This window comes from Lampetra planeri, chromosome 18, assembly GCF_965212315.1.
Source record: "Lampetra planeri chromosome 18, kcLamPlan1.2.h2, whole genome shotgun sequence".
Taxonomy (NCBI): domain Eukaryota; kingdom Metazoa; phylum Chordata; class Hyperoartia; order Petromyzontiformes; family Petromyzontidae; genus Lampetra; species Lampetra planeri.
In genome coordinates this window covers 10,071,727-10,095,749 of record NC_136124.1, presented here as the reverse complement: position 1 = coordinate 10,095,749, position 24,023 = coordinate 10,071,727, and the positions used below count along the sequence as shown (strand labels likewise).

Here is a 24,023-nt window from a genome sequence, read left to right as displayed (position 1 = left end):
TCCAGCAACCAAAATAATCAATTAACATGCTCACAAAATTGACTCTTTACATTAGTTTTTTTACGACTTGCACTTTACCTCTTTGGGATTATCTACAGATCATATATATATCGTAAAAAAGGTTATAACATCCAATTATTTTCTGCCCAGCAACAGGAAATGCCTTTCATCATTTTACAGTTTTACACACATTTGGTCACACAGTCAACAAGTGCTGAATTTGCGCTCCACAATGCCATTGACAACAATGCGCAGCAAATGCACTTTGCAATGGCGTTTGATAGTTGGCAGTGCTATCTTCAGACCCTGTTCACATTCCTTGATGATTTTGATGATGATGATTATTATTATTCTACTGCAATTATACTATTAAAACGTTCATTTCATGAAAACAATATATACACACACCAGTAGCTATGTAGCAAACCAATTAAATGTATTCCCAGGTTGGCATTCCTACGCGTCACGATTGGTTGTAAAATCTAAATGGTTTTTATACTCGCAAGGCTGCCTCCGCAAGGCCCCACATGTTCCGCTTTTAAGTGAAGCAAATTAACGGTGAAGCGTGGTCCTGGTGGCAACAACACCATTGCAATTCTACGTAATGATTTAGATTAGATTTATTTCAGCAGGAAGGGCCCAATGAGCTTGCTAGGCTATTTCATGGGCATCCTGTGACGGTACGGATATTACACAGCAAAGATCTTAACACGTAGGCTTTCGCGACCAATATTATTCATAATATAGGTTTTGGGTCAGATCGCGTTATTTATAAATGTGTCGTAACCCTCCACCACCCAACACGGCCAAACAGTAAAAAATATAATTACAATTATCAGCGAAACGTCATACTCAAATTTTAAAATGCTGTTGATTCTCTCTACAGCACACCGGTGGGCTAAAGAAGTGAATTATTTTGTCCTTTGAAAAACGTGACACATTTTTTACTGTTTGGCCGTGTCGGGTGGTGGAGGGTTACGACACATTTATAAATAACGCGGTCTGACCCAAAAACCTATATTATGAGTAAAGATCTTCTTGACAATTATGGTTACATAGGTCGCGATACAAACAGTGAGTATCGGTATGTACTTAAAATTAGTGAATGTTCTTTTCCGAACAAAACTATAGGAAGGAAAAAAGTGTAATCTAACAAAGCAAACACAATCAGTAACGGTAACCCTAGGTATGATTTATATAGACTCGTGCTCACACATCTCTGCCGATTATTTATTACAGCTACGTATATGAAGGCACTTGAGTTTCAAGGAGTGAACGGAGGTTTCTCATGGTCGGCAATGATTGAATTCCAAAATTCCGTGCGATAATGGTGGTTTAAAAAGTATATTAACCATCGGTAGTAGTGTTCTACTAACTCCAATCTTGTAGCTACACACCTACGCTCTGTGTCCTGGGCTGTCAAGACGCACGCTTGAAGCTTTGTTATTGAGAAACAAAGACTTAAAGTTACAGCCAGGTGCACCATTGTAGTGACAAAAGTGACACAACTATTGACGTATTAAAATATACCGCATTGGCAGACTTAGCTTGAGTGCAATATCAAGCCCCTGGTGGTAACTTTAAAGTTTCTTTTTCCCTCTTCCAGGGTGTCAAACTCATGTTGGGGTAGCCTGGGACATTCTCTCCTTGAGAATAGTCACTTGTTGTTTGTTCTCGTTATTACGTTAACCTGACCTCGGCATAACTGTTGGACTGTTTTGTTTTTCAACTGGTGCTGCATGTTGAAGGTGTCCTGTGCTCTACCGAGGGGTTTTGGTCATTCTGTTTTTGTTTTTGTCTCCTATTTGCTGTGGATTTGCACTTCCCTTCCCTGTGTTCTCCACTACTCCTGGGTGCTGCTTTGCTTTTGTACACGCGCGTGCCCATGCATGCACGCACGCACACACACACACGGACATGTTCACCCAAACCACAACATTCCTCACCGCCCCTCTCCACCCTCGACGCTCGCACCTACATCACGAGAATGAACAACGCACGCTGCTCACATCACCGTGCATGCACGCGCGTGCAAATCGCACACGTGCAAATTGCTTGCCTTATCGCACGATGACACGTTCGCGTATTTAACCATACACGTACCCGCATGTGAACGTTGACGTATTTGCTCACTAACACAAAACTCGCGTATCCGCACGTGAATGCACATGCACGTACGAACACTCAACCCCCCCCCCCCCCACACTACCCCGCATGTACCACCGGCATGCTTTACGCGCCGACCCCCCGCAACGAATGCACGCGGCCCCCCGCGCATGCAACGCCGGGCACGGCAGGCACTCGCTGGCGCCGCTGCCCCACAGACTACACCTCCACGTCGGAGGAGGACTCGAGCTCCCCTAAGCACGCCACCGCCGCGGCCCCCCCCTCGCGTGCGCCCCTCCCCCACAGCTGTAGCGGCGGCCGCGGCGGCGGCGTCGTCGCGAGCCGACCGGGCCTCCTCCTCCGCCGTGGGGTCGAGCAAGCGCCGCTCGCGTTTGCCCGACGATGATGACTACATCCGCGACTGGAACAACCACAGCGAGGAGATCGCCCGGTGAGGAGCGTGGCGCTGCGAGGGTCGGTGTGGTGGCAGCGGAGGGATTCCATTTGATGCTTTCTAATGAAAGTCGGGAGTGTTATTTTGTTAGCTCTGGCCTGTCCATCTGTACCGGCAAGTCCACGATTACTCTTGTAAAAATGATGCCCATCACCAATCGAAATTTTGTGTAAACTTGTGTTGCTACCGGGATTTGCCCGACAGAAAACTGGCCAAATGGATCAAATGGTTGGCATAAACTCAGCAATGAAAAGAGCAGCACTAAATAGACAGCCTTTTCGGCAAAGGGGATGATGTCACATGTCTTGTGCGTGTCTCTTATCTCCATGACATTATTACTTGTGATATAATATCACTGTGTCGCATGTTGTGCGCCACGTGATGGCATCTCATTTTTCAGCTTTGGAGGTAGTATCGCTAATTAAACACTTCCAAAGACAAGTACTTTTTGGAAGGCATTATAGCATCCATGCATGTGCATGATTTTTTTTAATTTAAAAAAATGTTGCAGGTTACCGAAGTATATTGCAATCAATTCGGAACTCTCCACTGAGCATTGCATCACCCTGTCTCGGGGAATGGCCCTGTACGATGAGGCGACGCCACAGAATATCACGAGGTCTCTTTATCTGCACTAGGGTTTCACGCCATTTCCATGGTCTGCAAAAGGTGTTCATCACATGTCAATAAAACTGAAAATATGAAGTCATGGAGCTAGGACTTGACCAAATGCAGTGAACAAAATGGAATGCGATGGCCTTTTTTGTGCAGTAATTGGTGACTGAGCTGAAACCATCAACTTGCTGCACTGGAGAGACAGGTTTAATCACAGCTGTCTGCCCAGATTCGAACCCAGCGGTCCCAGCTCAGTAGTACTACCCCCCCTCCCCCCGTGCCACCTGACCATTGGCCAAAGGGCTGTACAAAGAAATAATATAGAAACATATAACCATGTGTTTGTTCATTGAAATTGGCTAATAAATAAATTAAATGTGATTCCCTTGGTAAATATATGATCCAGTACAGGAGTTATTGCTGGTTTAACACGTAGACTTTCGCGACCAATATCTAAAATAGAGGGGTTTTTTTGGTTAACGCGTGAATATAAATGTGTCGGTAAAACCGCCACCACCGACCGACAGCCAATTAGTAAGGTTTGTCACGTGAACAAAACATGCCAATTTGTGACTAGTACAGCACATCGATGCGTTGGTTGCTGGTTGTAATTACTGGCGAAACGTTGTACTCGAATTGTAAATGTTGTGGGTTTACTCTCCAACACGTCACAAATTGGAATGTTTTATTTACGTGACAAACTATACTAACTGGCTGTGTCAGGTGGTGGTGGGATTAACGACACATTTATATTTACACGATCTAACCCAAAATAACCGCTGATGGAGAAGTTATTGCTGTTGTAAATGTTTTGCAATGCCTTGTATTTGCCAAGATGTCACAATCCAAGAATTGGCAGCAAAGAAGTTAATAGCACTTCTGAGATTGCAATGCTGGTATCGCAATTCCTGCAAGATAATTGTACGATGTTGTTTTACGCGGCATCATTACGCGAACACGCATATACTGAAATCCTGATCCTGTGAAAGTTGGATAAAATGTGCGAAGTCATCAACACCATCATCATCCAGTGCTACACTCACAACACTCAACGAATAGTTCCCTTTCAACAACTACGCCACAGTTTCAAGTCCTGTTAATTGCTCTCCTTTAATAATGAATCTACGTCAAAACCCGCGGAATTCGTTGGCCTTGGTGTAGGGGTTGTCTTGTAAAGTGCTTTACGATTACAATTTTTCATGCTAATATGGTTTTCAGAAACAACACAGTTATCTTGAGTGGCAGGTGAAATGAATGGCTTGAATCGGCTTTGCACCATTCTATCATCCCGTCAGGTTTTGGGCGTAATGTTAAGTGGCTTCATTTACACGGCACTTTACGCTCTTCGAAAGAGTCGCGTGTATCGTTAAGAAGGCCATAAAGTATACCCGATGGTATTATTTTACTTTTTTTTTTAATTGAAAACATCCCAACGGTGACTTAAGGTTAGTTTAGAAGGCCCGAAAAAAGATTGGTTGTAAAGCGTGAAAGGGTGAATGTTTCATTCCTCTTCTTAAAACCTCGTTCAAATTAATCATAAACTAACATAAATTATAGGAAATTTGATTTTTTCATCATCAACCATTGTCTTTCCACTGCTGGAAGAATAATTTTAAAGGTCTTGCATTGCCACAAGCTTTCACTGCATGGACTCATCTCATCATTCCACCTTTGCGTTAGTTGATTTCCTGGGGATGTTTTACCCTTTTCTTTTTAATTTCATTGATCATCATTCAGAATATCCTGAGTCTCAAGACTCATACGCTACAGCAATTTTACTGGAGCGTTTACACCTGATGACGGAGGCTTGTGTTGCTTCCGAAACGTCGTGATTTATTTCATTTTAATTTTTTACCTACGTGACTTTACCGAAAAAACCAAAGAGTATGAATCCTTGCAGTCACGAAAACTTCAAATCTCAAGACTCCGTTTGATGAGGCTTCTTCCTTGGAATGTTGGCTAATTATTTGCAAAGGGTGTTTTGCGTGTGCGTAGAAAACCAGAGTACCCAGATAAACCCGAGGAATACGAGGGGATAATACTGAATGCATAGGTTTGCAAGCCCATTATTTTACATTCCCTTGTAAGTAACTTGCAGCCCAGTAAGTTTGGGAGTGTTACAAAGCTACGTGATCCACCAATTGTTCCCTCCAAAGCACTGAATTATGGGTGTGTACCAAAATGATGCAACAAAACATTTCTGATAACAATCCTGAAAGGTAACGCTTTCCCCTCCACTCCTAGGCAATCCCCCTAACGCGCCGGATGTGGTGACACACACACCTGCAATCCGTGCGGTTGGTTGAAGGGGAGCTTAGTTCATCTCACTCGTCCGTGAGACGCGTGTGCAATGCAGTGTTACGCGTAGGCCGCTCGCCATTCTGAGCAAACCTTCATCATTCTGAAATTTCATACGACACATGCAAAAGTACGTAAAAATGAATTGCCCGTATGTACCAGGTAGGGCCTTCTTTAGCAAAATGCCTGACACGTGGGCTTTATTAATATTATTAACCCCAGAGTTATTATTCGTCTGTGAACTGGCCTCTGAGTTCAAATTGTACCGTTTCCACTTCAAATTTATGGTCACCCCTTCGAACATATCCCAACTTGAGATTTCGAAAGCCATCACAGGAAAGTGTGGATATATGTACTCATACATCATAATAGTGCTCTCACGATGGCTGATGTAGTGCGGGGAGCGGTATTGTAGCGGTTGGCGTGCTGCGCTATGAACCCGGCAACCCGAATTCGATTCACACTTATGGCCAACACCAGTGACGATTCTCTTAACCAGTCCTGGGCCTCCCCTAGGTCGACTCAGCCTCAAATGATTACCTGGTGCGTTGTGTAGAAACATCACCACTGGGCAGACAAAGGCGGTCGGGCGTGGTGTTGGCCACCCACCCCTTTGTCGACTGTGCCGGCCTTAATAGGTGCTCGCTATAACAGCACTTGCCACCAACAGTTTGTTAAGGCTATACGGGGGATCTCTGTCTTTGGTGCATTTTTCACAATCGACATGGTCCAGTTTTCAATTCCTGTCGAAGCATCTGTTTTTCCTGGAACGGCTGTTTTGTCAGGCTTATGCGGGGCTCTGGTGCCCGGGGGTTTGTCACGTTCCCTTCTTACCCATTTCCTCAAGAAGTGCATTTAAAAGTGTCAACCCCGATCCCCATTGCAGAATCAGCCAGGACCTGGCAAAGGACCTGGCCATCTTGGCACGCGAGATTCACGAAGTGGCCGGCACCGAGCCCAACTCCGTGAGTAGCAGCTCGTCGGCTGCGGGAGTGGCCGTCAGCGATGGGCCCCCCTCCCCCGGTTCCACCATTGAGGCCAAGGAGCAGGTGAGTCAGAGGGTCAAACTGTGGCGGTCGGCGATCGCTGGGTGTGGTAGTGCCGGCGGCGATGACGACGATGATGGTAGATGCTTGTATTGCGGTGGCTTGCAGGGCGGGGTGTGTGGATTATGCAGAGGCGTGGCTATATTGGCGGCATTGGCTGGGTGGCGCTGTAGTTGGTGTTCGACGTGTAATCGTATGGGGGCCCAGTGAAAATCCAGGGGGTGACTTGGCTTGGCACTCCTCCGTTTGTGATCAAATTGAGTACTCCTTGTGGAAAGTTGGCGCAGTGATTGTCTCAAGCCCTGGGAATGTGGAATGTCCATCGTTGGCTATGTCATTTGCAAAAACACCCTAAGTAACAGCACACTGGATAATGGAACAACTGTATGTCACCTGAATGTTTTTTACTGATTGGCCGTGTCGGGTGGTGGAGGGTTAGGACACATTTATAATTAACGCGATCTAAACCAAAAACGTTTATTATGAATTATTATGAATGTTTTTGTTTGTTCTGTTTAACAGTTTACATCTTGAGTCATATAGATGATCCCATCTGAATAAAAACAAAATACCGGGCAAATTTAGTAATAGGTTATCCAAACGTTTACAATTAAAAAAACAGTAATAGTGGATAAGCAATTTTGCCAAAGACAATAACATCACCTCCCAATGACGACGTGTGGCATCGTTTGGCGACATCACGCGCCATGTGACGGCTCGTTTTTTTCTTAAGTGGTACAGACTCCGTGCACACGTGTCATTTTCCTCGTTTATTTTTTTTTTCCAGCTCGTGCAGAGGATAGCAGACGAGGCGATTAATTTCCGCAAAGTTCCCCCACACTCGTTGGCTGACGGACAAACCACCTGCGGGGCAGAGGCGCCTTACCGTGCAGGGGAGGGCCGCAACCCCGACTCTGCAAGCAAACGCAAGACGTGGACACGCGACGAGGTAGCGCACTTCTGGGGAGGAGGAGAGAGTGTCTGAACTGTGCGCAATTACTGTGCGCAGGTCTACGATGTTGAGTGAAATGTGGAGTGTTCTAATCGCACCTCCGATCAACATGGTCAGCTACGTACGGTGCGAACCTCATCCTTGCTTCGCGATCATAAACTTACCACAGGCGATGTGGACAATGTCTGATGCACGAGTAGCAATGATTACCGACAGAATTATCCGCACTGCAGCTGGGACAAACTGCACGCTGTGGACCGCACCGTGAACAGTTGCCCCATGTATCCACCTTTTTCTGGCGGGCAAACAAAGGTTCATTCCACATCCAATAATGTTCTTGACTGGATTTCAAAACTTGATCAATCCCTTGTACATCATTTCTCGTGCAAGAAGGAGGTGGATGGTGACAGCTCAGGATCCTGAGGGATAGTGACAGAAAGGGGATTTCCTTTGTCTAGCAGTGGATTGATCATGGTTTATAATAAACACATTCCTGCGGAGAGAGTTGGTAGGAACGTTGGGTTGCTCGGTCAATGGCCAGGGTCGACGGCGGCGTGGTGTATTCCGCAAATATGCCCGACTGTGAGGGCGGGCACAAGCCGGCGTGAGTAGGTTAAACGTTGAGTTTTATAAGGGCACCACGGGGTGACCAGCCCCTCCCCACCCAGCCCCACCCCTCCCACCCCCCCACCCAGCCCCTCTCTGCACGACGGACGCACGGACACAATAATCCCCTGTGGGCTGGTGTAACCAGGAGGTTCCTACCAGTATGTTACTGCTCAATCTTTCAATGTTTAGATGTTCTGCTCAATCTTTCAATGTTTAGAACACCCACATACAGAGTATCTAAGGTAACAAACGGTTGTATCACCAGCTGTGAGTATCATAGTTAATAAGATTTCTATTAATAGCAAAGCCATGAAACCGGATACTATTGTTGAAAATGGAATGTGATCTTTAGAGTGGTCGATTTGCACCACTAAACCACTGGCAAACAGTGGCTTTTTCTTTAAATAAGTATCTTTATAGTTCTTGAACACATGGAACATAAGGCTGAATAATGCCTGCTCCAAAAGACATGAATGCTTTATGCCATTGTACCATTTGTATGCCACCAGCCAAGGCTGCTAGTCTGGATTTTGAACCAGCAGAGTTTGAAATTCAGAGACAATCGCACAATCTCAGAGCTGCTGTCACCCCTGTGTGACACGTTGACATTTTAAGTCTGCGAAAAATGTGGACTGCGTATTGTTGAAATAAAAGGATTTTTTTTGTCATTCTGGCCAAACAGATGCAGCTGGATAACCTCATCCTGTCTTCCGTCGCACAACTGTCCCAGAAGATTCGCAGCAACACTGACAGAACGGCAACTAAAATGAGGTGTGTTCAGTTGATTTACTTCACGTTTGCAGAGTGCAACCGCGGATATAACTTATTCTAGGCCAGGTAAGATTGCAAGCTGTACGAAGCAAAAAAAAAAAACAGTTCATTGAGGGAGCCTCCTCCGTTCTTTAGAATCACTTTACTGTGCAAGGAAATGTGTCCATGGAATCTCACAAACACGCATATATCCGGTGCCAGCGCTTTAACCTACGAGCGCATTATAAAGCCGTCTTTAAACATTTAAGTGTATGCAAGTAACTTTGTTGCATTCTTAAATCCTTGCACAATTTTGAAAACTCATTTTTTAAGAACTGCTTTTGCATTTAGTTTGTTGTCCTTCCCCCACACCTCCGATTAGCACGGTTGGCTACGTACGGTGTGAAAGAAGTTCAACATACATACAATATCCTGTGTTAAGCATTGCAGCTTCATTGTTTTTTTTTGTTCGGCATTGCAGTTGTACAAAGCCATTAAGCTCAATTACAACCCATAGAGATGTATAATAATCTAGAGGTGGGGAGGCCCGATCCACAGCCTGCCAGGAGGTCCAGGCAATGAAAGGCATCCACGTGGCCTGCGGGGAAAACAATCTCTGGGTGAAATGGATTATGCTAACATTGTTATTACAGTTTTACACAAGCAATGACATAGTGGTTGTTGGTCTTCAATATAATTCGAGTCGATTGGTGGAACAGCAGTTAGCACATTGCATTCTTGGCTATATCTAACTTCAGTGGAAAGCAATGTCTGACCCAGTCTTGGGCACCTCCATTCACCAACTCACCACTGACCAGCGTGGTGAGGTGTGGTCAAACAACCTCCATGACCGCGGTGGAGCAGGGGTAAGTCTTTATCTGGCATTTAATTAACAAAGGGCTATGAAAATATAAAATATGATAAACTTTTAGCATTTTGTATTTAAAAGAATGAGCTGACTTATTCATCTAGGACGGTCCTATATTGTGATGTTGGGAAAATTCATTTTTCATGAGTATATAATGTATGTATGTTGGACTTCGTTCGCACCATATGTAGCCAACCGTGCTAATCGTAGGTGCAGGGGAAGGACAACAAGAATAATGAATGGTAAATGTACAGCCCTTTTAGATTTGAAGCTTTGGTGACTGCAAGGATTCATACTCTTTAGCTTTTTTCGGTAAAGTCACGTAGGTGAAAAAGTGAAAAAAAATGAAAACAACTAAATTTAATCACAACGTTTCGGGCGCAACACAAGCGTCCTTCTTCAGATGGGGACAACGTAGCGAAAGCACAACCACTTAAGTGTGTCAGACAACCTCAAGAAGGACAATTGTATTGAGCCCAAAACGTCGTGATTTAATTTAGTTTTCATTTATTTGATTTAATTTTTTACCTACGTGACTTTACCAAAATAAACCAAAGAGTAAGAGTACAGCCCTTTTGTCAGTCCTGTCTGTCGTGTCAGTTACGGGGGCTATTTGACCATATTTCACCACCCTGGTCAACGTGTGTTGGTGAAGGTTGGGGTCCCACGACTGGTTCAAACACTGCTCGTCACTGACAGTAACCGAGATTCAAACTGCGGAGATCATCTGGTTCAAATCACGGCGCACTAACCCTTTCGCCACCGCTCCACACTCCAAGTTTCCAATCGTATCAAAATGTGTCCTTGTGTTGTTAATGGTCTTTTGACAATGACAAAACGTCACTTGGAGGTTTGAGTTGTAAAAAGTCACGAGTGAAATCGGCTGTCCGTAGGATCCTGCTGCGGGACGAGGAGAGGAACTGGCCGGAGATCGAGTCTCGTCTCAACTCCGACAGCGAAGTTCCGCTGCTGAAGACATCCAACAAGGTAGAGTAATCTTTAAAAAAAAAAAATTATGTTTTACAGTAAAACCTTGGATTGTGAGTAACATGGTCTGCGAGTGTTTTTGCAAGACGAGCAATTTTTTTTACTAAATATTAATTTGATAAACGAGCGAGGTCTTGCAATACGAGTAGCACGTGTATACGCTTTGTCTGCCGAGCGTCACGTGATCACAACTGATATACGAGTGCTTTGGATTACAAACACGTTTCCGGAATGGATTGCTCGCAATCCAAGGTCTTACTGTGTTACAACAACATGCGGACCCTCACCGCACACCACACCGAGAGGTTCCAACAAAAGGATAGAGAAAAAAAAATATCCGCAAACATCCATTCCGGCGCGGCGGAAACCCAACATGAAAGGGGCATCTTCTTGGTTCTTTCGGTAAAGTCACGTAGAAGGGAAATAATAAAATAATAAAAATAAAACATAATAAAATACAATTCTCATACTAAAATACAAGTGAGAATTGTATTTTACTATGTTTTATTATTTTATTATTTCCCTTCTACGTGACTTTACCGAAAGAACCAAGAAGATGAATCCCTGCAGTCACGAAAGCTTTAAATCGAAACATTTAAGGGGCAGCTTCCGCTGCCCCAACCAATTGGGGAACTCGCGCAAGGGCGAATGATGACGATTTAAATGTGGAGGGGGAGGAGAAGAATAATGACCAGCACACTCAGGGAAAGTCTGGGAAGAGGGGGGGGGGAAAGACAAGGGAAAGAGTTTTCTTATTTTATGAATCACAGAGGACGGTGGCGCAGATGTTTCACGGGAAATCTAGAAACGCTCAACAAGAAAAAACTTGGAGCCAAACTTCGTACCTTTTGCAAATTGCATGTTGCGCAGGTCTTCTGGACACAACACGAAACAGGAGCATCATTTAAATGATTGATAACATCTTGATGGAGATCAAGAAAGAGCCCTGTTGGCACATGCTGTCTAATGGCAGTACCATTAAGGTTAATTACCGTGTAATGTCAACAGATTACCTTAATTATCTGTGTGGGAAAACGGAGCAGATTGTTCAGCATTAAATTTGATTGACATCGCAAACACAGGTGAGGCCATCGTTTTTGCAACCAATTATCTTGAGCTCTTTGATAATTAATGTCTTTTCAGGATATTGCGTCCATATTGAGGGACCTTCGAACAGTTGAAAGGCAGCTGGAAGGTAAGATGTCACCTGTGCTTGTGTGTATGGATACATCTTCGACTGGAACTTCTCAAAGCCATTTCATGTTACGTGACGTAAACCCTAAAATCACGTGCTTGTAATGAATTATGTTTGTTAAAGCAGCACGGTCAGGAGTGAGCTGCAGAAGTTAGAGTCTTAGTGGGGTTTCATTATATTTTTGAGAAAGCAAGGGAGGTGAGTCTTTGGTGTTTTGCAGCACGTGTTGAAAAGAGATGAAGAAGATGCAATTAGAAGGGCTGTGAAGATTAGAGACCCATACACTCACATAGAGACCCATACACTCACATAGAGACCCATACACTCACATAGAGACCCATACACGCACATAGAGACCCATACGCTCGCATAGTGACCCATACACTCACATGGAGACCCATACGCTCACATAGAGACCCATACGCTCACATAGAGACCCATACACTCACATAGAGACCCATACACTCACATAGAGACCCATACACTCACATAGAGACCCATACACTCACATAGAGACCCATACACTCACATAGACTCACATAGAGACCCATACATTCACACAGAGACCCATACGCTCACATGGAGACCCATACACGCACATAGAGACCCATACGCTCGCATAGTGACCCATACACTCACATAGAGACCCATACGCTTGCATAGTGACCCATACACTCACATAGAAACCCATACACGCACATAGAGACTCATACACTCACATAGAGACCCATACACTCACATAGAGACCCATACGCTTGCATAGAGACGCATACGCTTGCATAGAGACCCATACGCTTGCATGGAGACCCATACACGCGCATAGTGACCCATAGACTCACATAGAGACCCATAGACCTAGGTCTATGGAGATGTCAGCGGTGCAGGGCACCAAAGCATAGAGGGAGGCCGAGGGCGAGGTGGGAGGATGCGGTGGAACAAGAAGTGATGGGGGGTGGTGGATGTGACGAGAGGACAGGCACAGAATTGAAGCTCACGGAGACAGAAAGTCCCCGCAGGTGACCCCACGCAATAATCAGGCTTTTGGCTTAGAAGAAGTAAAGTGAATACAGAGCTCCAACATTAACTAAACATTTGCCCACGATGACTATAGTTTGATGAGCACCTTTCACATGTAATACGTCACTTTGGCAAGATATAGCCACCAATTTCTGTATTGTTGAAGAGCCTCTGATATTATTCTCAAGAACAGGCCACTCTGTACCACTGCGTTGGCCAACTTTTGAGAGCTACCCACATTTTCTGAATTATTACATTGGCCCCCAAACCATTGCGGGTTGTGTATGGGGTGTTGTTTTACACCATATTTTACCACGCTGGTCAGTGTGACTTGATAAAGGCGGGGAGCATAGATGATACAGCATTTTCGAGTACAACAGTGGATTTTGTTCCACTACACCCTACTGGAAAGCGTTGTTGCAGTCCGTGTTAAATGGGGCAGCAGATCAGCAGCACTTATCAATGGAGGGTCACGGATAACAGTGCATACATGCATCACAAGGCATCGACGTCTCGCCGCTGTTAGAGGAAGACACAATACAAAAATAAAACATCTCCAGATATGATCAAGTGTACTTCTGTGTACTTAAAACATTTTAATGCAAGCCTCAGACATTATCATCATTCATGGTTAAATCCACTGTTTGATATGCACGGACATTTGAGTGCTATCCCATTACATTCTCCACGTACTAAATTTTCCTCTCGCATGCAAAACATCATTGACAAAGTAGTTGCCCAAACGTCCCCAATGCTTCCCCGGATAAGTACCGGGTTCTGTTCTCACAATCGTATACAATGTGCGGCACGTTGGTACGCTCACACCTACTGGGCATCAGGTCCAGCTACTGCGAAAGTCAGCTTCGTAGCTTATCAGATTCCTCCAGTCTAAATCAAGATTCTTACTCTGACACCTGCAAGAGTCGTCGAGTGAAAGGTGCCTCTCTGACCTTGCTCTTCTGCAGTCATCAATGCCATGATCGATCCGGACAACGTTCTGGACCGCTGGTGCGACAAGGAGCAGGCCAGGAAGGCTGCACAAGGCCGCTCGCGAACTGGGAGTCGACGCGGCAGCGGCGGAGGTTTGGACGCGTCGCTGTGCACGGAGCCCGACAGCGTGGGCTCCGAGGCGGAGTACAGCGTCCACTTCAACAAGTTCCATCCGAGCGGCGAGGAGGAAGGGGAGGAAGAAGGGCCCTGCTACGTGTGAGGGCCCCCCCCCCCCACCACTGCCGAGGCACGCGGAAACGCGAGGCCATCTTGTGCCGCCCCCCCCCCCTTCCTTGCACTGAACGCCGAACTAAGCTGCTGTTATCTTTCTTTGTTTTTGTTGCACAATGTGTTCTCGAACACTGGTTTTGGCTGTATATTTTACTTTCGTGTTATTTATGTTCGTTTTTCTGCTGCGTATCTTTTTTTTTACACGTTTGCGGTTTGTTTGTAAGCCGGTACACTTGATCAGTGGGCATCGCAAAACTCAAGTTGGAGGGAATTGTGGGATAATGCTAAGAAATATTGTGGTAACCACGATGATGAAGATGATGATGGTGAATCACAGAAATGCACTATGGAGATGCTTAACACTAACTGTAGGATAACTGTGTACTGAATCCAATTATGCGATATTCACAATGCAAACATGTACCATCTCGACAGGTACGAATTTAGCAAACGTTTAACGCGGCATCTCCAGCCAACAGTTTTGTGAGGCCTTCTCTTACCTCCGCCGCACTTGTGTTATTTAAGGTAATACTTTTCAGACATCAAATCTACGTACACTTTATTTGGGGGAGGGTCTTACATTCAAAATCAAAGATATTAAATATATATATAGAGAGAGACGACAAAAATAGGAAAGTGCACCAAACACTGTATGGAATTGTTGCACTGCTGGTATGACCTCTCAGAATCATATGCATGATTATTATTATTATTTAAATGTTTTGCACGTGTCATCTTTGTTAATGTTATGGACAGATCAAATAATATTTTGTTGGGATCTTAAGCTAAGAAATGTTCTGCCACTTGTTACCAATCTGATTTAATTATGGATACAAATTGGTAACTGTTCAGGACATCGGTCCTTAAAAATTGTTAAGTTGCCATAATGAAATGCATAGTTTGTTTTTTTACATTAAATGCCGTTTTAGATTTTTCAAGCTGATCATATTTTCCCACAATTCTAGAAGATGTATCAAACTTGTCCTTGGAACGTGAGCCATCGAAACAATGGACAGAGGTTATCACAAAAAGGCTTTTAATTGCTGCCATTTGATTTTGTTAATCAAAGTGTTTATTGTTCGAGTTCACGACCCTGTCTTAAGTGCCTCATCTTTAGAGCCACTCCTTGCTACTGACTGCTTAAACCCATCGAGCACACGATTGACTCAAGAGTCGAGATTCAATTTAAAGTGAATGAGACAGGGTACGTAGGTAGATGGTCGTTGTAAAAAAAAATGCCATGACGCTATATCCACGGTGTTTCACATTTTTCCACATGCAGCGCTATACGCATTGTTTTAAGCATTCTAAAATATATTCGGAATCGAAAGTTGTTTACAATGCTTGGTACAGTGTTTTCAATGCCATAAAGATATCCACGCAGCTTAAAAGAAGGCCACTTATTGAATATATTCTGATTGTTTAAACATTCAAACATATATTCGGAAAATAAAAAGTTGTTTACAATGCAAGGTACAGTAAACGGTTGCATGCCTTTAAGTTTCTGCTTTAGAGTAAAGGCCATGATCACCCTTGGGCAATTTTAGGGTCATTATTGCCAGCATTGTTGTGACAAACCAATTACTTTGAGCAACTGTGGCAACTTGATTAGGAAGTTGCATCGTGTAACAGAAGTCTGTCTAAACCAGTGAAACATGTTTGAAAAGTTTTAACAATAATGGAGCGAGAGGGACACTTCACCTGCTATTCTGACGGGAAGTTGTCATCTCAGTTAACCCCCCACCAGAGGGGAGCAGTGGTGAGATCCAGTAAATTGCTCTCTCCACATTTAGGCCGACTAATATTTTTACAAAAATGGAAACATAACCCAGTGCCAGTTGCTGGCAACAATGTCTGAACAATTGCCCGATTGTGCCCCGTGGCTTTAACCGACTACTGCTCAAGAATGGGTAAAACAAAAATATATATATTGGACATTTTTGTTTAGGTTGCCACTCAGGCTGTAGACTTTTGCCTAAAAGACATGAATGTTTAGTTTAAAGCTGTGGCCTTGATTGTGTGGTGTTGTAACAACGTTTGGCCGGACTAAGAATCCAGTGCCTGGAGTGTGTATGTGATAAGAGGATTTCAAACCCTCTACTTGAAGTCAATGCATAAGTTGGGTGGGTTTGTTTAAAGAGAGAAATCATCTGAAGCAAAACGTTCAGTCTTTAATTGATTGCTGTCAGTGTGTGACGATAAAAGTATATGTACATTTGAGATTTTATTTAAAATTGCAGATATCAAAATTGTAAAAAAAGAACACATTCAAATGTGCAGTATTGTAAAGTAGTCTCGAAAAGTGGGTTTGTTGTCTAATATACAACATTCCTGCCTATGGTATTGCTGGAAAAAAAATGTACTGTTCTCGTATTAACAACATAAAACTTCAATCTATTTACTGTATAGTGTAAAATGGATCATTCACATGTGCTACTGCAATCTGTGGGGGTCATTCGACTGGTTCATTGTAAAAAACTAAAAACTGTCAAATGCACTTGGACAAGAAAACAAAATGCGCAAAATTAAACGGAAGAATTAAGTAATGACAACCACTTGACACCACTGTGTTTCTCAAACTACAATTCTTGGGCCCAAATTCTCCCTGGCTGTCTTCACATACACCTATTCACATTTTAAGTCACGGTAATTGGTTCGTGTTGCATGCACATGTTAGGTTGGGTTATAATTTTGACGTAAAATGCACCTGCTTTGGCACCCAAAGACTTGAGTTTGAGAACCATTTTTTGGTACCCAAAAATGACGGTCGTCCCTTTTATATTCCTCAAGAGCGCACACGACAGCCAGTTGATGTGGCCTGCGTTGGGTACTGTTGATGTGCGGTTATACTTCATGCTGTCATCCCATGCACATTTATCGTTAGAACAAAAAACACATACCCCGCCACCTTGCTTTTGATGGTTGCAGAAACTAATTGTGTAACGGATTTTTTTAAATTCATAAGCCAAAAAAGACTAAAATAAGCCACTCCTGGCAATCTATAGATATACACTACTGTAATTGCTTGTGCCGATGGCCTGGTGTATGTGTGCGTGCGTATGTACAATAGTTGTTAGATGGTAGCTGTGAATGGTATGCTTTTACATGCACATCAAACCGTGCTTTTTCTGGAAGAATGTATAGAAAGCTTTGGGGTATGTGTGATATCATGTCGCCATGGATATATTCGTCACAACTTTGTTCAAAACACATGTAGCTGATCATTTCGTTTTAATTTTGTCTGTTCAATGTTTTCTCCATAGTTTTGAATGTCTAATTTTATAGAAGTCTACACACAGGCTCTTCACGTTTTATTTTTGTAAGCTCGTGAAATGCTGCCATCGATTGCTTGGTTCTCTGTGTAGATTATTCCTGTCAAGTAATAAAGTCACTAGGTATACTTACTGCAATTTCCCTGTGTTTGTGTAATGAGATGTTAACTACATCGCCTGGCATGCAGAAGGTCGTGGGTTCGATCCCGACCTTGACGCCTGTATATTTGGAGTTTGCATGTTCTCCCCGTGGTCGCGTGGATTTTCTGCAGGTCCTCCGATTTTTCCTTCCACATTTAGAATCGTGCGTTTTGAGTGGCTGCTGTAAATTTCCAAACGATGAGTCACTTCGTTCAGCAATGATTTGTGGCCAGGTCGCTTCTGAAAAAGAGCTATATAGCTCAGCGGGCCTTACCTGGTAAAATAAAAAAAAGTTTTTATGGTTTAACGTAGTGACGGATTCCTGACATTCTATTCTTGCGTGTGCAATTATGCTCAGGAGCTAACTGCCGTTGTCCACGTCTGCTAGACACGCGGCGAGAGCACCACGAGAGGGCCTCGTGAGAGAATTGGTGTCCATACTCTTTGGTTCTTTCGGTAAAGTCACGTAGGGATGAAATAAATCGCGACGTTTTGGGCGTAACACAAGCGTCCATCATCAGGTGGGAAAGCATGGTCTGCTGCTGAGGCAGACTGTTTTAAACCTTTAAAACCTTTAAAACAGTCTGCCTCAGCAGCAGACCATACTTTCCCACCTGATGATGGATGCTTGTGTTGTGCCCGAAACGTGATTTATTTTATTTTCTACCTACGCGACTTTACCGAAAGAACCAAAGAGTATGGATTCCTGCAGTCACGAAAGCTTCAAATCAAGATTGATTTGGTGTCGTTTTGCTCTTCCTCCTCTGCTGAAGGAATGCAGACTACAGTGGCTTACTGTGGTCCCTAGTTTGGGTTGTATGGCCACAATCGGACAGTTGTATTTATTTAGCGAATGCTTTTACGTGACTTTCACGGTGAGCACAAGCAGGAGATGTGCACTTTGGCCTGTTAACGTTTTGCTGCCAATGCCTGTTACACCGGTGTCTTCAAAGAATATCAATGTCAAGAGGTGCGATGTTTGTTTCTCAAATGAGATGTTTATTCTGAGCCTCCTCGTTGTGCCGCTGTGTTCCTGCTGAATGAGGTTGACAATTCTAGCACTCGGAAAGGAGTACAGCGTGACAGAGGGGCAGATGAATGCGGTGGATCGGGTATGAGAATTGTGGATTTGCTTAGAGAAGAGGCATTAAATAGGAGTTCAGGGAGAGAAGAAATCCACGTGACTGACCCCATGCTTTCATGGAACCTTTGGCTTCGAAGAATGGACCCGTGACAAAAGTGCGAACGTATTGTAATCGAGCCAGTACCGTCTTACAGAAGGCGTGATCGTATTTTTAGAACAAAGCCTATAAACTGCGTTATCGGCTTAACCACACACCCACGCCATCACAACGATGATGACATCGCCAGACCACCTCATCACGCCACACTAGCACCTCATCGGCTTAGTAGCACAGCGTAGCGCTAACCGCTAGACCCACCGCTCCACAACAACAACAACACACACTCAAGCGTCAGCCAAGGGAGGGAACTCGCCAGAGAAAATGTTTCTCGCAGAGGAGGTGACAAGATACATTTCAAAGTATATTTTGTTGAGCCAGGTGGGAGCTCAACAGACTGGGGGGATAGTCTTTTTCTGCAAGAGTGACCTGGGTTTCTGTGCAGTGGATTGATCGTGGCTGATGGTGTTATCATTCAAAAAAGTTGGCCGTCTATAATAAGCAACACTCGCCTTCACGTAATACTTTAGAGTGCTGTACTTGCACATCCGTTTGCCAGTCCACTGCTGGATGGAGGCCTCCAGACGCTGCCGTGCAAGGTCGTGGGAGTTAAATGACCATTCTTCACCACGCTGGTCAGTGCAGGCTTGTTTCCTGCAGTGTTCCTGCTGTGTACTTTGTTTTCTAGAGCACAGCAACCAAGATAAACTTTAATTCACTTTCACAAAAATGCATGTCATCTCCGGTTGTCTTACCAAAACAGAAGTTGCCAATTCACTCTCCCGGCACGGTAGTTGCAACAGGTCTCTTAACCCCCCCCCCCCTCTGTCTACTCTGTCGTATCAATGGATACACTACGGGCAGTTTGATTGGCATGTCACGTGCATTTCGATTTAAAGCTTTCGTGACTGCAGGGATTCATCTTCTTGGTTCTTTCGGTAAAGTCACGTAGAAGGGAAATAATAAAATAATAATAATAAAACATAATAAAATAAGATAATTCTCACGACGTTTCGGCCACAACGCAAGCAGCCGTCCTGACGCTGTCTCCCCAACAGACCTGTTCTTCACCTGAGGACGGCTGCTTGCGTTGTGGCCGAAACGTCGTGAGAATTATTTTATTATGTTTTATTTATATTATTTTATTATTTCCCTTCTACGTGACTTTACCGAAAGAACCAAGAAGATGTCACGTGCAGTTAGGTAAAGTGTGGATACTCCCACCTATTTTGATTTGAAGCTTTTGTGACTGCAGGAATCCATTCTCTTTGGTTCTAAAGTCACGTAGCAGTTTTTTTTCTTGCTGTGGTTGTCCCACCTGATGACGATTTCTTGTGTTGCGATCGAAACGTCGTGATCTATTATTTTTCTACCGACGTGACTTTACCGAAACTCCCACATATTCTTCTTGGTTCTCAGGTGAATTCTTCACCTTCACCTGAGAACGGCTGCTTGCGTTGTGGCCGAAACGTTGTGAGAATTATTTTATTATGTTTTATTTTTATTATTTTATTACTTCCCTTCTACGTGACTTTACCGAAAGAACCAAGTAGATGAATCCCTTCAGTCACGAAAGCTTTAAATTGAAATCTCCCACATTCTTCTAAGATGCTTTGCCAGCATGGAAGAGTAGGCCAAACACCCCCCCCCTCACCTCCTAGAGTGAACATTTCGAGGTCTACGTTGAGGGCCACCTGCCAGCAGTAGCGTGAGTGAGCAATTGCAGGGCTGCGCCTTCACCGCTGTATGCTCTCATCAATGAAGGCCACTGAGATTTAGAAAAAAATGTGACCAGAGAGAGTGCGGTGACCCTGAATCACGTGAGTAGTTCAACAACACGTCCAGCATGTTTTGAATTTGCTTTAAAATGTGTAATGCGAGCGTAAACGGCCTCGCGGATATGACGTAACAGGTGGGAGGAGTTGGGTCACGTGGGGAGAGAGGAGAGCTTTTAAGGGCAGGAACCGGAAGGGCTGGAGGAGAGTGTGGGAGTAAAGACAGGAGGAGGCCACGCAGGGCAGGAGCTGGAAAGTGTCGCGATCGCCACAAGTCGAGACTCGGCACCGTCGGCCAGCGGTGTCCGGGCACGGAGGAGACGGAGAGCCAGCAGCGGGGCTGCACAGAGAGCAGCCGTGGGGCTGCAGGTCGGAGGCAGAGAGGCTGAGTGAAGAGCCAGCAGCAAGTCTGCAGGAGCGACGGCAGCAGTGGGGCTGCCGAGCGGGAGACGGAGGAGACTCTGAGCGAGACGCCGTGCGGGCAAAGTTGTACGAACCACAATAAAGGACAACGGAGACAGACCCAGTGCAATAGTCCTTTATTACAAATGTACGGTGGGAGTTTCTACATCTGGAAATCTGTAGGATTCTTGTGGCCTGATATATCTCGGTGAATGAGTAACCATAAAATTTCGATTTCAAGCTTTCGTGACTGCAGGGATTCATTTTCTTGGTTCTTTCGGTAAAGTCACGTAGAAGGGAAATAATATAATAATAATAAAAAACATAATAAAATACAATTCTCACGACGTTTCGGCCACAACGCACAGCTGTTTGCGTTGTGGCCGAAATGTCTTGAGAATTGTATTTTATTTTTTTGTATTTTTTTATTATATCCCTTCTACGTGACTTTACCGAAAGAACCAAGAACAGTAACCATAACTTCACCTTGTGAGGACCTCTTGAGACACATCGCTTACAAGGCAGATACAATAAGAGAGGTGCGAGGTGGTAGGTAGGCATGGTTTCCACTTTTTCCGGCGTGTTGTTACCCAGACCGGGGAAATTTGGCATCTGTGTTCGGGTGGCAGGGATTTATTTGTATTGAGATCTGGGAGCGATATTTTGTTGAACTTCATTGCCGTACAGTGCACAGTTTGTATAGACTCAGGCTGACTGAGAAATAAACCTGCGTTTGGTCTGTGGAAAAGGTGAACAAAAGCCTGATATGTAGGTTTTGACTGCAGCTAATGTCTATTCCTTTGTTATTGCCATTAAGACCCATTCCAGTTAATAAATAACTATTTTTTTTGCCCGTAAAGGCCACTCAGCTATATAACTCAAAAGCGACCTGGCCACAAATGACGGCTCAACGAAGTGGCTCATCATGTGGAAATTGATAACAGCCAAATACTCTAAAACGCGTGTTGATTCTAAATGTGGAGGGAAAACCCGGAGGACCCGGAGAAAATCCATGCGACAAGAGGGAGATTATGCAAATTCAAAGTTTATAGGCGTCAAGGTCGGGGTTGAACCCACGACCTCCTGTATACGAGGCGATGTAGTTAACATCTAGCCACCGGGGCACCCATGTATAAGCGCCTGGTTCTATGCTTTAAGCTTGCATATTAAAAACAGAATATAATAAAACTGGGCCACCAATGATTAAATCACCCAGAATGTGTCCAATGTCGTAAAGATTGGGAAGCTGAGCAGTCTTAGTTGGGCCACTACCCTGTTTATCAGGTGTTATAGGCTGCGGGGCTATGTTGTGGGCAGCAGAGATCAGGACGGCAACATTTGTTTTGTACTTCACCTTCTATGCCCCACGCCTATGCTCCCTGGTTTCACCAGCCCGCATTACCCAGTGTGGTGAGGTATGGTCAAGTAACCCCCCATGAACTTCCTTCGCACCGTACGTAGCCAACCGTGCTCATCGGAGGTGCGGGGGAAGGACAACAAACTAAACACAAGAAGCAGTTCTAAAGACATGAGTTTTAAATCCAGATGTAAAAGTTGCGTAGCTCCAGTGGCTTCCTAATATCGGAAGGAAGAGCGTTCCAGACGGCCATGACCCACGGTGTATGGGGCAGCCCTCACCGAGCAGTGGATTGACGAAGGGCTGTATGTGTAACATCAAAACACCGTACCAGCCTGTGACAACTAAAGCTTGTTGCTTGGGGCACACACACACACATTCACGTGGTGTTTATATTGTACTCAGGAATGCATTGCAAGAGTCAGCTGTTGTACAACACACGGAAGCCCAGTTCGAGATGTGGTAAATAGCAACACAGCCGAGGGTAAACACCGACATTTTCACACGCGTGCTTTCACGTGATAAACTTGGGGGTTTACGTCTTTGTTGACCACAACGTCTGGCAACAACAAGGCAGGCCTAAGTTGGAATCCGCCCACTGACACGCTTAACTGCTGCACAATGCACTTACGTTTTTCCTTAGTATGGTGTTTGGGGGGGGGAAGGCAGCAACAGCAGGTTGCAAATGTATTATGATGTTCTGGAAATAATAAAATAATAAAATATTATATTATTATTTTATTATATGGTTTATTTTTTATTACTTTATTATTTCCATTCTACGTGACTTTACCGAAAGAACCAAGAAGATGAATCCTGCAGTCACGAAAGCTTTAAATCGAAAAATATTTTGATGTTGTAAGACAGAGTACCATTTCATGACCCCTCCCCTACTACAGACAGGTTACTCGCTTGAATAGTGGTCAAATCCTGGAGACATCGATCATTTGTCGCCTCCATCCGAAGCGGGAAGGACGCAATGTAACAGTGATCATAGGAACTGTGACGGAATTTTCACAATAAACGACGTCAACAACATGTACCACCAAACTCTGCAGCCATAGCTGGCTGCATGAGTCACTCCACAACAGCAGGAGCATCAGTCGAAGTATCAACATTTTTCAATGCACCTTTAAGATCAGCACACTAAATCAAAACACAGATCCTACTTTGCAGCGATCATCCGGAGCGAAACATTGTATTTTAGGCCACTAAATTGCAGTGGCAGCTAGAGGTGTACAACTCCTCTAGAGCAGTTACAATTTGTGGAGGGAATATCCTCACACTGTCTCCCGTGCGTCGTTGTTGGGATGCGGCGGAGTGCGGTCCCCATCGTCATCGTAGCTGCAGTAGCAGAGAGAAGCCATGGGGCTCTTCGTCAAATCTTCAGCGTTTGGTTTGGCAAATCGACCTTTCTCCCACGCCTCACGCCATTACGTGGCAGGGTCGTTATTGGGCTGAAATATACTACATCGTAAATACCCAGTAAAAGATGAAACGTTGGGCCGACGGTTCCAAACGCATGCCAACGTTAACCCAGCGTTGATATGTGTACTGGGTACTATATAGTATTATGGCGGCGGCTTAGGGAGTGCCTGATGCCACTCCTAAAGCCCGTCAATCCGGTTGCACTGGATCGTTGCGGGCCAACTGACTGGGAACACAGCTCCTTTCAAATTCTTAGTTTTTTTCGGTAAAGTCACGTAGGTAAAAAAAATAATTAAAGTAAAATAAAAAATAAAATAAAAAATCACGACGTTTTGGAGGCAGCACAAGC

General features: G+C 44.4%; 1 protein-coding gene across 1 annotated transcript in view; it reads left to right on the top strand.

Moving 5' to 3' along the window:
* Positions 1-17,522, top strand: part of LOC144723633 (centrosomal protein of 170 kDa-like) — an 86,195-nt gene extending 68,673 nt beyond the window's left edge. The window contains 8 exon segments of the mRNA XM_078602517.1: positions 2,298-2,383; positions 2,385-2,557; positions 6,360-6,522; positions 7,307-7,468; positions 8,763-8,851; positions 10,592-10,685; positions 11,829-11,880; positions 13,863-17,522. Coding sequence (XP_078458643.1) covers positions 2,298-2,383; positions 2,385-2,557; positions 6,360-6,522; positions 7,307-7,468; positions 8,763-8,851; positions 10,592-10,685; positions 11,829-11,880; positions 13,863-14,107 — 1,064 coding nt within the window. The 3' untranslated portion in view covers positions 14,108-17,522.
* Positions 17,523-24,023: the final 6,501 nt, after the last annotated feature.